At 41.3% G+C, this 18188-nt stretch overlaps 2 protein-coding genes across 2 annotated transcripts; both read right to left on the bottom strand.

The window, feature by feature from the left end:
* Positions 1–715: 715 nt before the first annotated feature.
* LOC131229315 (heavy metal-associated isoprenylated plant protein 47-like) lies at positions 716–3594 on the bottom strand. The gene is made up of 2 exons (XM_058225240.1): positions 3402–3594; positions 716–2120 (listed from the first exon to the last, which is right to left on the bottom strand). The coding sequence occupies exons 1-2, from the start codon at positions 3451–3453 to the stop codon at positions 1846–1848; spliced, it is 327 nt and encodes a 108-aa protein (XP_058081223.1). The 5' UTR covers positions 3454–3594; the 3' UTR covers positions 716–1845.
* A 6657-nt stretch (positions 3595–10251) lies between these two features.
* LOC131229314 (heavy metal-associated isoprenylated plant protein 16-like) lies at positions 10252–13703 on the bottom strand. Its single transcript, XM_058225239.1, has 3 exons — positions 13607–13703; positions 13331–13409; positions 10252–10879 (listed from the first exon to the last, which is right to left on the bottom strand). Exons 1-3 carry the CDS (start codon positions 13610–13612, stop codon positions 10587–10589), a joined length of 378 nt encoding a protein of 125 aa, XP_058081222.1. The 5' UTR covers positions 13613–13703; the 3' UTR covers positions 10252–10586.
* Positions 13704–18188: the final 4485 nt, after the last annotated feature.

Here is an 18188-nt window from a genome sequence, read left to right as displayed (position 1 = left end):
TCTGCTCTGTCCATCCAATTTATCAGATAATTTTAGTTCTTGAGCCCAAAAATATGGCATATCCAATGTTCAAATGGACCACACCACAGGAGCTTACCGTACTGAGTAAACTCTGTGAGGTCCACCATGATTTATCTATTTTATCTGCTCTGTCCATCCAGTTTATCAGACAATTTTAGTTTTTGAGCCCAAAAATATGGCATATCCAATGTTCAAATGGACCACACCACAGGAAACAGTTGAATTTAACATCAACCGTTGAAAAATTCTTGGGGGCCACAGAAGTTTTGGATCAAGCTTTTATATATATATATATATATTTCATCCATGTCTGTATGATATCATGAACAGGTTGGATGACAAATAAACATCACTATGGGGCCTAGAAACGTTTCAACAGTGGAAATCATTATCTCCACTGTTTCCAGTGTTATGATACACTTGATCTTTGGACATGCTTCAATTTTGGCCTCAACCCCTTAAATTAGATGGAACGATGGATGGATGGCATGGATAGACGACATACATTCAACGTGGGCCCAACTGAGATTACTTAGTACCATAAGAGCGTACTCCGATTTCTTCCCCACGACGCATCATGTCTGGACGCGGATTAACTACTAACGGCTTCAATAGCCTGAAGCGACGTCACTAAGTTGTATTGGCCCCACCATGATGTATGTGTTGTATCCACGTCATCCATCCATTTGGCGAGATCATTTCATGGCATGAGCTAGAGAAAGAGACGGATCCAAAGCTCAAGTTAACCCACTACAGAAAACAGTAAGGATTGAACACCTACTGTTAAAAACTTCTTAGGAGCCACATAACTTTTCCATTAAGCAGATACTTGTGTTTTCCTTAGTTCATGTATGGGTTCCACCTGAGCTTTGGATCTGCTTTGTTTTGGTTCAAATGCCCTAAAATGATCTCGCCAAATTAATGGACGGTGTGGATACAACACATACAATACATCATGGTGGGGCCCACAGAACTTGGTGACGTCACTTCAGTAGGGAACCTGCCTACTGAAGCCATCAGTAGCTAATCCGCGTCTATCATGACTATCTAATTCCTCTTCTGGTAGCATCTTGACCTTAAACAAAATAGCAACGGAACATCGTTTTCTAATCGGTGATGAATATATCATCTGCCATGCATCTGGAGTTTGTTCCATATCATCCAAATGGTAGTATCAAGTGGATGGATCATAACCCACACAGATATCAAGCTATTCTAACCATCCAATGGTTGGCTGCTTTTGGATAGTGTTTTTTTTTTTTTAAAAAAAATAAAAATAAAAATTCATGGATATCAATTCAACGGGTGAAATCAGATGGGTTAGATCGTCTAGTCCATTCGATTTTTGTCTGTGACCAACGGTAGACGTCCCAAGGGTCAGACATTTGGAATTGTCATTCCCGTATGACACTATGCCGTGTATACGTGGATAGATCACCACCACTTAGAAATGGTAATAAACTATATCAACATAGCTTTACCCCCAGTATTTTGGGCCATGGTACCAAAAATAAAGCCAATCCACTAATCTAGCAAGCAAATGAATGGCTTAGAAAAGCTTATTTGGCCATCTATTTGTTTAGTAAACTGTAGCTCGATTCATCAGGTGGACCAGCAAACTTTTTATAGTAATGGGTTTCTTCACGGTGAGATCCATCTAATGGACGGCTTGGATCTCACACCACGTGTGACACTTGGGGACATAGGGTGGCCAGTAGATGGGCTCCCCTCTACATGCTTAGAGAAGTTCGTCCTAGTATAACCTACACCACATTTGTAAGGAAATAGATGAAGAACACAAATACAGAAAAATCAGACATACCCTCACATGAGAGAACAAACACCAGGACTTGGTTCGTAAACGGTCTGATATCCCGCAACGTACTGTGGATATTGATAGTAATGTTGTGTCCATTGAGGTGGGTCATCTTTTTTGGGCTCCTTCTTTTCTTGCTTTGGCTTCACCTCTTCTACGGTCATTATTTCTGCGTGGCCCAACTTCTTCTGCAAAAGCCTAGCCAGCTTAGCAGGACAAACTCCCTCTGCTTCCACCACAATCTGTTCTTGTTCCTTCCCTCCAATCTCCACCTTAGATACGCCTGCATCAGCATCGGATAACTTATTTCAAAGTTAAATCATTGGATACTTTGGTTCATATAAGACTTTTCTACCGTGAAATGATTGATGGGTCACACTCAATTGAAGTGATTACATGGCTGAGACCATCTAATCATTAGGATTGTTTGAGATACTACGCGTCCACATGGTGGAAAACCAAATTAGTACACACATGGTCTTAATCATTTTTATGTGTCTAATCCATATACTTTAATTACATAGTAATCGTAAAATCTCATATTTGTGTGGACAGCTGATCCACGAGATATTACTAGGATATTTTATGGCCGACTTTTCTAAGGATGCCAGACTAGATTTTATTGGATGGCAGGTAACTGTCAGAGATAGTCATACTTGACTGAACTATATTTTACAAGGGCTCAGCTTCGACAATATTCTGCCATCCATCAAATTCTACCCAATCTGCATCCTCACATGCACTAATTTAAAACCACCCATCCAAATGGTCTGATGGTGCATGGCACAAGATCTCCGTCCTTTTTTCCGAGAGGGGGCCGAATGTGCCTAGAGATTGTATAGCTTTTCTGTCCAGGAATATATATGAATGAGATTTTGGTTTTAAAAAAGAAAGAAAAAAGAAAGAAAGAACCAGGTCATTAATTTATTAGGTGGTTCCAACTTAGATTTCTCACACAAATGACAAGCTAGTCTATTTAACATGTGGATCACAATGTTTGAAATGGGTGCATGGACGGCTGAGAGCAATCTTAGCCAACTTTTTCCAACCATCCATTTGTTTTGATAGTTGTGCTCACCTGATGAGGGTACCGTACTAGTTGCTGAAGTTTCACTTATCCGGACAGTATTAATACATTCCATGTTGATGTTGGGATCATGGAAGTTTCATCCCTCTTAGTATTAATACATTCATGTTTCAGTCACATACTGCTGCACGATGCATTCACAACACAATGAAATTAAAATACATTAGTATTAATGACAATGACTTAAATTCTTTTCCAAGTCGAGGTGATAGCTTAGAACTCTTAGTGAGATTGACCAGTTAACATGTATAAGCTAGAGTTAGATTATTATGAGAGGAATAGTTTATAAGCATTTTACATTTATTTTCACTTTCCAACCTAGAACAACACTATTAAACTTGAAAAATAAAATGAATTCTTCTAAAAAACATTGTATTATACTTCCACGTCACATGCATGAATTTTTTGTCCAAAATGACTTTAAATTACAAGAGAATAACTAATTATTTGAAAGAAAAGGAGTTTAGTGCTAGTCACCTTGTATAGATGCAGCCTTCAATGCCTTCTTTCGACATTTCTCGCAATTCATGTGGACTTTCAGTACTATCTTTTTCTGTACAAACAAGACCAAGTTAAAAACCTAGACTAGTTTCCGTCCCTGCACACATACACATCAGAACAAAGAATATTTCACAAGACCCAAATGAAATTACCCAAAAATAAATCTTTTCTTCTTATATTTAATTCCCATTAATGGACGAAGATGGTTTTTTTTTTCTTCCTTCCTTTTTTTTTTTTTTTGGGTATCCTAAGATGCAAAACATACCTTCATATTCTCTACTACTTAGAACAAGATGTTGGAGAGCCACACAGAATTTCCGAACCCCAACAAAACGCAGCTTTTCCTTGAGAACCTTACTGTACTCCAATTGAGGAGATGACCCCCCCTTTTATAGAAGGGGGATGAAAGAGCGGTGAAGATTCACGCGGACTTCTTCTAAACTCAGGCCCCACAATACTACAAGTCATATCTACATGACTTGTAGAGATGAAACTGTCTTTGACAAGTATGCACAGCTGCCTCAAGACCTTAAGGGGTTTTTACCTTCTTCTTAAAAGAGGTTTGGAAACCCCAACATCCATCCTTCTCCGCACATGCCTTTACAAGCAACGCACATGCCATCACGGCAGGCGTGTGGGAAATCTAAGCTCTGTGATGATGGATATGTGGAAGAATCTCTATGGTATACCCACCACGTGGCCACCATGCATATTGAGTATGGACGATTGGCAAGTTGCAATGGCCGGGTTTGGCCCGTAGCTAGCCAAGGCCCGGGCCCTCCCGGACACACTTAAGACCCAAGGCCGAAGCCGGTCATGGCCTAACCAAGCACTGACATGAAATTTTGATTGGGCCCAGGCATGATCCGGCCCAGCTTCAAAATTGATAAAATCCCTGTTTCCCTCTTGATTGCTCCGAACTGATATGTTGATCAAGTGGGCCATATATGCACAAAGGAACAAACAATTTTGAGGAGTGAAACCAACGGTCTGCATTCAAGATGAGTTGGTCGATCAACCGAGGATTTGAATGGCACATTTATAGGATATAACCCATCTACATGGACAGTCGGGTCAGGTATTCGGGGTGGGGTCCGATCTCGCGTCGGTCTGAAATCACGCACTCTTTAGATGTCCCACACAAAAGGTATGTGTACAGCTGTACACGAGTCGAGTTAGCTTGGTCAGTTCACTCGACTCGACTTAGAAAAGCTCAACTCGCCTCGACTCGAAATTTGATTCGGACTGAGTTCAGCTGGTTTCTTATGCTTGAAAAAAATTTCGAGCCGAGTTCAAGCTTGCCCGTGCTTGACTCGACTTAGATCAAACCTCAACTTGAATCGACTTGGATCGAATCGGCTCGGTGGCTCGATTATTTTAATATTGATGTTGCTCGCCAAGTGTTTGATGAAATGACTCAATGATGTGTTGTTTTGGGTGCATGCATTCTTCGCGGGATCGGCTAGTGGCGAGGAATGAATGGATATGAAACAAATTACTCCAAAAAAAAAAAAAACTTTACATTATAAAATTGTTCTCATATCTTTGGTTTTGAAGTTGCCCACCAAGTGTTTGATGAAATACTTGTAAACTGATGTTACTGTTTTGCATTCTTTGATAAATTGAATAAGCACTCTATGTATTTGAGAAATTGAACTGACCCGAGTTGCTAACCGAACTGAACCGAGTTGGCCAGTTAGGCTCGAGGAGTGAACTGAGCCGAGCTCGAGCTGGGGTTAGCTACTGGTGAGCCGAGCTGAGCTGTGCTAAGCTTGACTTGAATCGACTCGTGTACAGCTCTAGGTATGTGTTGTTTGGCCATTTATGAGTGCGGATCATCGCACAGGAAAATTCAGTGTTGTCGCTTCTCATTGGTCCCTATTAGCACTGATGACTCCAGCACACAAAACGCATTGATTTTCTCTTCGCAAAATAGACAACATACTATATAACACAATTTTTAACGTGTGGTGTTGATCAAGTGCCTTTAATCCTAGGGCAAAGATGACCATAGTCTCCACTCGACCGAATTAGTGAGTGAATTCTCGGATGCATGCTATCTACTTTTGCACATTTTTTGTTTGAATGGATAGATGTGAGTTGATTCCTATTGGTCCAACCGACGGATCGAGTAAGTACGTGTTTTATTTTTAATCATATACGGAAGTATATAAATACCCTCCTAATTCCAATTAGAGTTAGAGCTAGGGAGTAGATTTGTAGATTTTGGAGCCTAGCATGAATATTCGAGGGTTTTGAAGGAAAAGCTAGGGTTTACCATCTCTCGTAACCGTTTTTTGGTTGCACAATCTTTTGTGACATTCTTCTAATGTGAGGCATGTTTCGTAATAATTTGAAGAGTATTTTGATCTCTTTGAGAACTTTAGATATACTTGAGTGTAAGTGAGTTGGTTATGAAAGTATCCTGAATGTTTTAAAAGGGACGCTCACAATTATGAAAGCAAAGAGAAGCAGGAATCTTTACAAGTTGATCGAGAATCTTTACACCAACAATAACATACCAAATGTACTAATGAAGTCTATTGTAAGGAAGAAATTTATTTGGTGTAGGACTTCTATTAAGCACTCAGGACCATATAACAGGTTAATAATCTGATCATTGATCTAGACCATCAGTTTGCCGAGCCCTGGATATGGTGATTAGTCGTCTGTTCAAAATGATTCCTAGCTAGGAGATGCTGAGTGGACTCCGTCAAGTGGATTGTTCACGTTGAAAATTCCACTAAAAGGTGTCAATTTTTCTATGAATAGTGGGTGCAACTTAATGGATAGTTAATATCAATGATTTGATGTTAGGCCAAGCTAGTCTTTGCATTTTTAACCGATGTGGAGACGTTAGAGTCAAGTCGCCTTCTGTGTATAGGGGAGCTTAGCTGGCCTGAATGGGTAGTGGCAGCCAATCCTCGCAGGTTTTTGACCGGGTGCGTGACCTCCCTGCGCCAATTAGAGGTTTGGTATTCCTTGATAGGATTGGCCTGGGGTCCACTCGGGTTGTGCCGATGCCTTTTGGTTTCTTTGTACAAGGGATCTTAGCTTCGTCTTCTTCTGGTAGGGGCGCCTGGTTGGTTTTTTGGTGGCTGTGATGCTGCAGGGGCTTCCTGTTGGTGTTTTTTATCGGGTTGTCTTTTCCTTGTGTCGCGGGCTCTTTCTTGTTCGGGTTGGCCCTGCCTGAATGGATGTACATCTCTCCTTCTATTAAAAAAAAAAAAAAACCAAAAAAAAATTTCTTGGTCGTGAGAAAGATTATATCATTGACCCGAAACGTATATTGTACGTTTAATGTCCTTTCACACGTGATATTGAGTGTGCCAAACCTTGATTTCTTCAAGGTCTTGAGTCTATGTCTACCCAAGTCTAGAATAGTGGAAGAGAACACCGTCCATACCCTAAGATATATGAGTGGTCCTGATAAATTTCCATTTTGCAGGGGCCCATTTACATAGCATCAAATGTATGTACTGCTTGTGTGGCCCTCACTGCACATGGTCAAGTAGCACCTCTCTCATTAACATCTCCACTTGCATATTTCTAGAATAACCTTCACTAAATTACATATTTGCAATTGTATTTGAGATTTTATACCATTTATTACAGAATTAATCCAATTGTATTTCCAGAGTGTAATTTTGTAGGGACCATCTCTCTATAGTACACGTGGAAGAGGTTGTATCCATGTAGTGGGCCCTATCACGGATAGCTTGTGGTATTAAAAAAAAAAACCTATAAGACCATTACAACTTTTTCTCTTCTTTTTCTTCTTCTTTTTTTTTCCCCCACATTACCCACCAAATGTTGTCTGTTAACCATTTTGCTTTTCCTACCATTGCTTTGAAGCGACTGATCCAACGGCTATGATCACCTGACAGATTCATTATTTCAATCATGTCCCATCTACAGTAATAACGACTAAAAAGATGGTCTTGATTAATAAGTTCTTCTTCGACAATGTACCACGCGGTGAGATGGATCCACTATATACCAATGGTCGCTGTCATTAGAAAGTAATTCCATTCCCCTTTCCTTACGGTGGCCCACTTTTTTCCATGTGCATTGCATGTGCCCGCCAAAGTAGAAAAACAGGGAAGGTTCTTGCGAAGTTTCTACGAGGAAAATTTTTCTACGCGATAATGAAGGACAGAACACCCACTCCTTTGTCGTTAGCAGATTGACTACTAAAAGTCATTCGCAGAAAATTCCCGTTCACCTTAACGGTTGTGAGAAATCTATTCCATCCATCTCTTTAGTCAAATCATTTTATGACATAGGCCAAAAATAACAATCCAAGACTCAAGTGGGCCCACAACAGGCAGGTGACCACCTAATTTCCTTGTAGGAGAATAATCTGTCTAGGACGGGGCTCTGTGTGTGGACCACTGTGATGTATGGGTTTTATCTACACTGTCCATCTATTTTTCCAGATTCTTTTATGATATAGGCCTAGAAACGAATCAGATCTAAAGCTCAAGTGGACCACAACACAGGAGGCAGCGTGTTCACACGGTGGAAAACATCCTAGGGCCATTATGGTGTTTATTTGCCATCCATCCTATTCATAAGATCATGTAGATTTGGATGAAGGAAAACAAAAATATCACCTTCATAAAAAAAAAAAACTTACAGCGGCTCCTAAGAAATTTTGAATGGTGAGCATTCAGACCCCACTATGTGGTCCATTTGAGCCTTGGATCTGCCTTACCTTTAGGCTCATACCCTAAGATAATCTTGGAAAAAAGGATGGACGGGATGGATAAAACCCATACATCACGGTAGCTCGCACGGATCCCTGACTAGCAGATTATTGTCCAGCCGACGCAATCTGCTTCATTCGGCACCTCCTACAACTAGTGCTGTCAATGAGTCGGGTGGTCCCACCAGGCCTTCGTGCTTAGCTCGATTGGGCCGGGTTTTGTATCAGGCTGGGCTCGGGCTTAAATCAGGAGTTACAATCCAGCCGGACTCAGCCTTAGCTCACATAGTTCTAACTGGCCTGGCCCGGCCGATAGGTCTTTTCCAAATCTACTTTTCTCTCTATTCTTTCGCTTTCTCTCCCTCTCATACATGAGGCACACCAAGATATTATTTATCCACGGGGATATTTAGGGCTTGGGCTCAGGTGGACATGGGTAGAGCTGGGCACTGGACGACTCGACTTGTCTGACTCGTTCGGACCCGACTCGATCCATATTGAATAGGTGAGTCGGTCCAAACCGAGTAAGCTTCGCCCAATCTGAACTCAAATCGAGTCGAGTCCGAGTTACCTAGTAACTCGACAGGACTCGACCCGAAACTCGATCCATTAGACTCGACTTGATTCAAAACTTGACTCGACTCCGATTCGGGTATATATGTATAAAAAAATCTAATTTTTAAGTATCTCTAAACTTGCCCACCGCACTTGACCTCGATCCGATCCCAAACTCTATCTCTCCCTCCCTCATCCTCCTCTTCCAAATCTGGCAGCCACCTACCACCATCACCACCCTCTTCCTCCTCCTCTTCTTCTCTTTCTTCTCCACTCCCTCCCTCCATCCCTCATCTCTCGATCTGACTCAGTGCCAACTCGAATCGACTCGGTACTTTTGATGAGCCTCACCTGTGGTGGGGTATTGTCATGTCCTTCAACCCCATCTGTGCAGAAAGAGAGACCAGACTCTCCCCTTAAAGGTGGTAGAGAGAGAGAGATAAGACTTCAAATAGGACGCTATCGCGTCCTACCCCCGCCAGTCTCTAGCCACGAACGGGCAGTTCTGTGGCTGGCCCACCATGATATGTGGTGTGGTTCACTTCAGCTTTGGATCTGCCTTATTTTTGTGCACATACCTTAAAATGATATGAGAGAAGGGATGGACAGCGTGGCTAAACATATACATCATGGTGGGCCCGGCCACAGAACTGCCCCTTCGTGGCTAGAGACAAGCAGGGTAGGACGCAATCTCATCCCCAGTAAGAGCGGTTGCAAGCTGGGTGGGGCCACCAGGATGCTTGTCAGAAATCCACCCTGTCCATTTGCTTTGCCCTTTCATTTTAAGGCATCAACCTAATAATGACACAGATTTAAAGATTGAGTGCGTCACACAACAGAAAACAATGGAGATTAGTCATCCAGTTGAAGTTCCAAAACTGGATGGAAAGGATTATTTGATAGCAAAAAAAAAAAGAAGCAGTGCGACTGTTCATACACAGGTGGCCCGCAAAAAGGGAGGGCTCAGATCATCAACCCATTCATCCATGGCGGGAGAGAGAGGTGGGAGAGTGGGACAGGAGATGAAAAAAATTCTATGAAAGCAAGCAACGGTATCTCAGTCTTTTTTAAAAGAAAAAATAAAATAAAATGTGCATAACCGTGTAAAAGAGAGGTAGGTTCTAGGAAAGAGTTTAAAAGCGTGCTCATTTTTTAAATTAGCTCAAAACATAGGTGGTGACGCATGCATTTGCAAGTTGAATAAATCTATCTCATTCTAGATCTTCCACATTGTATGTCCATTCTCGATGGATCATAACACACAATTGTCAAATAATCCTCACCATCCAATAGGTTGCTACAGGATAGGTGTGCCAATGTTCGGTGGATGGTGGATGAATCACGGCCATATTCCTAAATTGAACTGAACCGTGAACATTGTCTGGCCATCAGTATTTCGGTTCCAAAACTTCCAACAATATCAAATGCCAATTTGAAGAAAGACTACATCTCCAAACAAACTACAATAGCATATCCTTCCAAAAATGAAATGGGAATTGAAAAAAAAAAAAAGAAAAAAAAGAAAGAAAGAAAGAAAGAAAAAGAAAAAAGAGTCCTAAACCTTTCTACTTGAAACATGAATACATTCTCCTAGTACAACTTGAAGGTTCACATGGATGCACAAGAGATCCATACCCTCATTCAGGTGGGTCCCACTATGATGATTCCCTGGCTTAGAAATCAGGCCAATCTATAATCAAGTTGTCCATGTTACTAGAAACTAAAGATTTGCTCAGAAAGGCTTTCTCAAACTGTAGCTCAACTGATTAATGGACAAACCCCATTTTTACTCTAGGGTACGTACGTGGTGGGGCCCATCTAATGGATAGCTTAGATCTCAGAGTTCATTTATTTCGACATGGGGTGGAGTGTAAATGGGCAACCGCGTACAAATACTTTCACATGATAGAACAAATACTAGGGTTTGGGTCGTAAACAGTCTCATATGCAACGAACTGTGGACACGGATGTGGATACGGATGGCAATACGGTATACATGGAGGTGGGTTCTTTTCGGGCTCCGGCTTTTTGGGCTCTTCCTTTTTCTCCTCTGGCTTCACCTCTTCTACACTGATAAGATCTGTGTAGCCCACCTTCTTCCTCAACTGGCTCGTCAGAACAATGGAATCAACTCCCTCTCCAACCACCACGACCTGTTCTTTCTCCGCATCTATTGTCACCGAGATCACACCTGCATCAGATTAGAAAACTCATGTGAAAATCAGATGATTGAACTGACAGGATTGTAATTTTTATTTTACCAACAAATGAGGAGAGGATTGCATTCAGTTGAAGGGATTAGATGTCTAAGATTGTCTAGTCATCAGGACTTTGGGGCTATGGCCCATCCAGGCCAGCAGGATATGTAATAGGATGTACCATAAGAGAAAAAAAAATGCCTTAATAATTTTTTATATCTTAATTTATAAAAATGCAATACTGCTAGCAAAGTGCCATAAGCTCTAGTGCTCCTAGTTGCATTGATTCACTTGGACAGTCAAATCAGCCCATGTGAATTGTCCTTTGAAATCAGAACACATTCATAGGTTACGATGCAAAAATCACACGGATTAGATTATTAGAGTGACGTTAGAGCGAGTGTATTATGTATTGACTGGCCTTGATGACTTTGATTATTTTATTAATATAATTAGAAAAAAGAAAGTGGGCAGGACAACAACCCTAAGTAACCCTAATCATATTCTATATGGATTATCTAATCCATCTTTGATATGAGCTAATTTTTATATATATCCACCCTTTTTCCAATCCATGGATGTGATGGTAATCCATTAAGGTCCCCAACAAATACATTTTATCAAATTTGTTGATTGAAACTACTTTTGCATAATGATCTTGACCATCCATGTTTGAGGTCATTGATTAAATAGTTAATATTTGTTAAACAGTATGGTGTTTTAATGGTAGCCTAGGAAATGCACGTTTGACCTGATGAACAGTCTAGATCAATGGATTAGAGTGTCTAACTGTCCCGATCGATGCAACTGGGAGAATATAATCAATTCTCCTAGATTTATAGTTAGTTATCTAAATAAAATTTATAATTTTAAATCTCAACCTTGTGTGTACATATATTTTTTTTTCTTCTATGCAATGATAAAACGTCCACAAATTTTAAGGAAAATTTCCATTGACTTTTCTATAGATGCCGATCAGGTCAGATCCACATTGTTTCATGGAGGTTAGATAAGTATGAATGTGGGTATATAAGGTAGCCCATCTACACCACCTTCCTAGCTAGTGGGCGTGAGATCCAAGATGTTGATCAGGTGGCATACAGTGTAGATAAAAATCAGGCTTGTACACGTACAATGTGGATCACCATACTTATTTTGAGTCAGGGAACTTAGAAGATCAGACAATTGACGAACGTCTTGGATCTTGCACCCATATGCCATGCTGACAGACGCTCTGCAAGGCTGTCTTAATCATTTTAATTAACTCCATAATCATTCCTTATTATTAAAATAAGTAATTTAATTGATGAAGTCGAGGGATATTATTATATAAATAAGTGTTTTGTTAGAGTGCATGGGGATTGATTTCCACCCTCAGAGTGTATCTTAAATGATGATCTGAAATATTCGTTGTCTGTATTCTTATGCCATCTAGGCAACACTAAACATTTGTTAAATCCATAGTTGTGTACAAAGATGAATAGTTCACGGTCTATATTCAAATTCATGATACTAATGGTATAATGAAAACATGAACGGTTCAGATCAATCTTAGGGTGCAGTTGGGTTGAAAACCTACTGTGGTATAAGGGAGCAACTTGCCCAACCAAAACTCATAAAAATTAAGAATATTTTAAGCTTATTTATTCTACCATTTGACAAATGAAAGGAATATCTCCCTTTCTCTGGCACATCTAGATCTGCCTATGCACGTCTTTGATAGGTTTAAAAGTTTTTTTTTTTTTCCTGAAAACATTAGTTCCTTGTGCAAAACAATAAAATGACTATATATATATATATAGACACACACACATACAAAGAGAGAGATAGAGAGAGAGTCATATTCAATTGTGATTAGTACATTGCTTCCTATTTCTTCCATGTAGGGTAGAGCAGTTTGATAGCTCCCAGGGCTCATAACTTTGAGATCACGAATTTAAATATTGTTCATAAGTATCCATAAGAATTCTTGTATTTCCTTGATGATCAGCGTGGGGAATTCATTTACTTTTGTTAATTCAGACCATCTAAAATCCATGAAATGTAATGATAAGATATAAAAAATTAAAACATTCATGATGACATTTTCATTTTGGCATACTTTCCGTACATTGGATGCTTTGTTCATGCCACTGAGAATGTATATCAGGACACATTCACCGTATTTTGACAATTCGGGCAACGTTCTTGTGCCCCGAAAGAAACAATCATGTGTGCCTGAACATGTATGCCATGTTTAAGACTGCAGACAGATGCAGTTCTGATGTACCGAGGTAGTTCATACATGCATGACATGATCACTGGCATGCCAGTGAGTGAATCACAAACATGCATGCAGAAACCACACATGTTGGCAAATCTGCCCGTTTAAATGTACTGAACTGGAAATGAATTAAAATAATAATAATAATTGCACCACATAAAATGAATTTAACGATAATCACCTTCTGTAGACGCAGCTATCTCCATTGCCTTGGTTCTGCATTTCTGGCAATTCATCTGAACCTTCAAGACTATCTTTTGCTGCACAAATAAGATCATCCAAACACCTTCAGCAATTTGCACTCTCTCTCTCTCTCTCTCTCTCTCTCTCTCTCTCTCTCTCTCTCTCTCCCTCCTCAAAACACAGAATAATTCACAAGAGGCAAATCAGATTACGAAGAAATAATCAATAATAAAAGAAAAATGATATTTGAGTGATCCGAGATTTCAAAACGTACCTTCATATTGCCTTAGTACTTGGAACGAGTTCGTTAGACAGCTGATCAAAAATTCCAAACTCCAACAAAATGATGCTCTTTCAAGAGAATCTGTGTGGCGTGGATGAGAAGATGGCCCTCCCTTTTATAGGAGCGGATGAAAGAGTGTTGAAGATTCAACGAGCTTCTTCTACACGTGGGCCCCACATACGAAGAAATAACGCTTTGACTTTTTCGTTGGCCTTAGGTCAACAACCTTACACATACCATGCTTACAGGCGTGTGGGAATGTGATGTATGTGTGACATCCAATCTGTCCATCATCTGCACGAACTCATGTTAGGACATAAGCCCAAATCAAGCTGATCCAAAACTCAGGTGGGCCACATCATATGGAACAGTGGGGATGTGATGCCCACCATTGAAATATTCGTGGGACTCACCCTGTTGTTTTTATGTCATCCAAGCCGTTCATAAGGTGAGTGGCACTAGGATGAAGGGAAAACCGAATATCATCCAGATCCGAAACTTAGGTAGGCCCCACTTGTAATTCGCTCATATGTCCGCGTTCTCCAATTGGATTTGTCTCACCTGATGAGCAGACCAGCTTGAAATTTGCATATGATCATCTCCATTGCCAAGTCACCTTATGCATTGATGAACATGCTTGCCAAGTGGGCCTATTGGTTCTTCAATCTATATCGTTAATCTGATGGGCTATGCTGCAAGAATATCCCAGGCTCGAAGATCCTAACCGTCCATCAGTGTCATTCAAAATACGGTTAAGGCCAAAACTTGGACAGCCAGGGCCTTTCGATGGGGAACATTTTTGGGTATTTCCCGTTTAAGTGGGCCCATCGAATCACAGGTCCAGATCATCGAACAACAGCCACTGATTTACGTGCTGGACACGTTCGGCACTATTCGGCTTCTAATACATTATGACCTTAAAACCCTACTGTTACAATTATGACTACGAAAGACGCGATGACCCATGGACCGCGTTTACACTTGTATGACGACTACTACGGTGGACGCGGATTTCCCGCGAAAGCCTTTCGCAGGAAGTTCCTGCGCAAGGATGCTGGGTGGGGCCACCACCATAGTTTTTGGGAAATATACTCCGTTCATCCGTTTTGCAAGATAATTTTAGGACAAGCTCCTAAAAACAAGGCGGATCCAAGACTCATGTGGGCCACACGAGAGGAAACAGTAGGAATTCAGTTAGAACCGTTGAAACATTTTTATGACCGTACAAGCTTTGTTTCATGCTAATTTTTTGTATTTTCATTCATTCCTGTGTTAATAACCTTATAAACGGTTTGGATGGTATATAAACATCAAGGTAAAGCCCAAGAAGATTTCAACCGTAGGTATTTCTTTTCCCAATTTTCCCTCTCGTGTGGTCCACTTTAGCTTTGGATCCACTTCGTTTTTAATTGCTTTTCTAAAATGAGCTCACCAAACGGATGAACGGATTACAATTCCCAAAAACATGGTGGTGAGCCCCACACAGCAACCTAGCGCAGGAACTTCCTGCGAAAGGCTTTCGCAGGAAATCCCTACTTACCCAAGACCTTGTCTCAGTGCCAATCAACGGTCATGCAATTATAATATAAAAAGCGGACGCGGATTGCGCCCAACCCCCGCCCGGACGCTACGGGGATTGCGTCCTACCCCCGACCGGACGTTAATCCGTCTGTACAGGGCTCTGTGGGGCCCAACGTGATGTAGGTGTTTTATCCACGCCGTTAACTATTTTTCTCGGATAATTTTAAGATACTACCCTAAAAATGAGTCAGGTACAGGTAAAGTAGACCATAAAGTGGGGATTGAACGTCCACCATTAAAAACTTCTTGAGAGCTGGAGAAGTTTCGGATTCACTTCATCCACCTCTACATGACCTTATTAATAGGTTGGATGGTATAAAAATAAAATAAAATCACGGTGGCCCTTAGAAAGGTTTCAACGGTGGTGTCATTATCACTGCAACTTCCTTTGGTGTGGCCCACTGGAGCTATGGACCAGCTTCATTTTTAGAGTAATATATTGAAATGATCTGACAAAAGCCATGAACGGTGTGGATAAGACACTTACATCACTGTGACCCCACAGAGCCCTGACCAGACGGATTACCGTCCGCTAATCCGTCCGGGCGGAGGTAGGACACGATCAGTGTCCATGAAAAGAAAAGGAGCCGTAGACGCTGATGGGAAATCCGCACAATGCGTACGAGTTGAAAGTCAGCCGCAATTTTCTAAGACGCGGATTGCGTACTCTCCCGCCCGTCCCTAGCTCCGAACGGGCAGGTCTGTGGGCGAGCCCACAGTGATGTATCCGTACATCCAAGCTGTCTATCCTTTTTCTCAAATTATTTTAATGCAACTAAGCGTATTATTTGGTGTGGTCGGATCTGCCTCATTTTTGTTTTGATGCCTTAAAATAATCTGAGACAAGGGATTGACGACTTGGATGTACAGATACATCACGTTGGGCCTGCCCACAGACCTGTCCGTTCGGAGCTGGGGACGGGCGGCGTAGTACCCAATCCGTGTCGAATTTTCAACGGCTACCAGAGTCCTTCATATCTATTATTAATGCGATATTACTTACCGAGCGGGCGCGGATTGGATACTGACAAGGTCAGTAGCCAAATGGCTACAGAAGTTACGTCACCAAGCTCTGTGGACCCCACCATGATGCATGTGTTGTATCCATACCGTCCAACCATTTTTAGAGATCATTTTATGGCACTAAAGATAGAATGAGATAATCTAAAATTCAAGTGGACCCACCACAGAAAACCGTGGGAGCCATCACACCCACCGTTGAAACATTTATAGGGCCCACGGTGATGTAATTTTGAGATCCATCCTTTTCATAAGTTAACATATAGATAGATGAAGTGAAAAAAAAAATATCAGCTTCATCGGAAACTACTGTGGCCCCTAAGAAGTTTTGAACGGTGGATGTCACTGTCCCCACTATTTTTTATGGTGGGGTCCACTTGAACTTTATATCTATATCATTATCTTTGTAATGCCATAGAAAGATCTCTAAAAATGGTTGGACGGTATGGATACAGCACATGTATCATGGTGGGGTCCACAGAGCTAGGTGACGTCACTTCAGTAGCGATTTGGCTACTGACCTTGTCAGTATCCAATCCGCGCCCTTACCGAGCACTCTCTCCATACAAGTAATGTCACACGTGTAAAGAAATCCCGCCTGTTCGGCTTAAGGTCCCACGTTGGATGAGCCATGTCTTGATATCACACTGGTCACATGATCCTAACCATCTATTTCAAGGACTCTTGATGATTAAAGATGCATGGAAACCTAAGGGCCCGTTTGGCTGGGTGGATTGGAAGGGATTGAATGGTATTAGGGTGGATGGCATGGATTTCAAAGTAATGGTGGTGTTGTCAATAGATTGTCTTAAGATCTATGAGATTGGTATATGGAGTATGTTTGGCACGCCTAGCCATTCCTGTGATTAAACCTTCCCATCCCTTCGAATCCCTGAAACTAAACAAGTCCCAAGCAAATTTGAACGGATTAGAGTGGATTGGATGGAATTTAAAGGTAAGGATGGTGTTGTCAGTGAATTCTCTTAAGATCCAAGGGATTGCTATATCCCGGGATTAGGTCACCCATGTTTATGTTTGGCACGGTCGGCCAATCCCGGGATTTAACTTCCAATCCCTACCAATACCATCCAATCCCTTCCAATCGGCCCGGCCAAACCCGCTCAGGTTTGTGATTGAAGGAGATTCAACTAAGTGTAAATATCAAACACGTATGTGATTGCAAAAATCAAACACGTGTGTGATCTGAGGCTGGAAACAGTGCTTATACTTCTTCTCCTAGGAAATTGGGCAGTTTCGTTCTTAAGGTGGGCCACAGTAAATTGTCGGTTATAATTTTATTAATTTTATTTTTTTTCATATTATGTGGCTTACCTGTGGTGCGATTCGACCGATATATGCACTGTATCTCACGTGATGGAAAGCTCAAATCACGGATCCGCATTTGGATGCGTAAGGCTCCCACACGCGTGCAAAATTAGCAAAGCCTTTTCATATGTCGGCACGCACGCCCAAATGAACAACCTGAACGGGATAGGGACCAAACACTGCCGGTGGACTGAATGTGCGAGATCCGGACCATTCATGTCTATAACATGCCAATAAATCATAATATTCAAATGATCCAACCAACAATTGAAGGAGACTTTTCTTTAAAAAAGAAAATTGTTATCCTATTAGGTTTCCATGCATCTTGAATCATCAAAAGTCCTTGAAACAGATGGTTAGGTTCATCTGACCAGTGTGATGTCAAGACATGGCTCGTCCAATGTGGGACCTTAAAGCCGAGCAGGCGGGATTTCTTTACACGTGTGACAGTACGCGTATGGAGATAGAGTGCTTGGTAAGTAATATCCCAGTAATGATAGATATGAAGGAGTATGGTAGCAGTAGAAAAATGAAAATCGTGGCTGACTTTCAACCCGTACGCACGCATTGTGCGGATTTCCAATCGGCGTCTACGGTTCCTTTGCTTTTTATGGACGCGGATTGCGCCCTACCTCTGCCCGGACAT

This window comes from Magnolia sinica, chromosome 16 (genome assembly GCF_029962835.1).
Source record: "Magnolia sinica isolate HGM2019 chromosome 16, MsV1, whole genome shotgun sequence".
Taxonomy (NCBI): domain Eukaryota; kingdom Viridiplantae; phylum Streptophyta; class Magnoliopsida; order Magnoliales; family Magnoliaceae; genus Magnolia; species Magnolia sinica.
The sequence above is the reverse complement of the archived record's forward strand: the minus strand, read 5'-3'. Positions and strand labels throughout refer to the sequence as shown.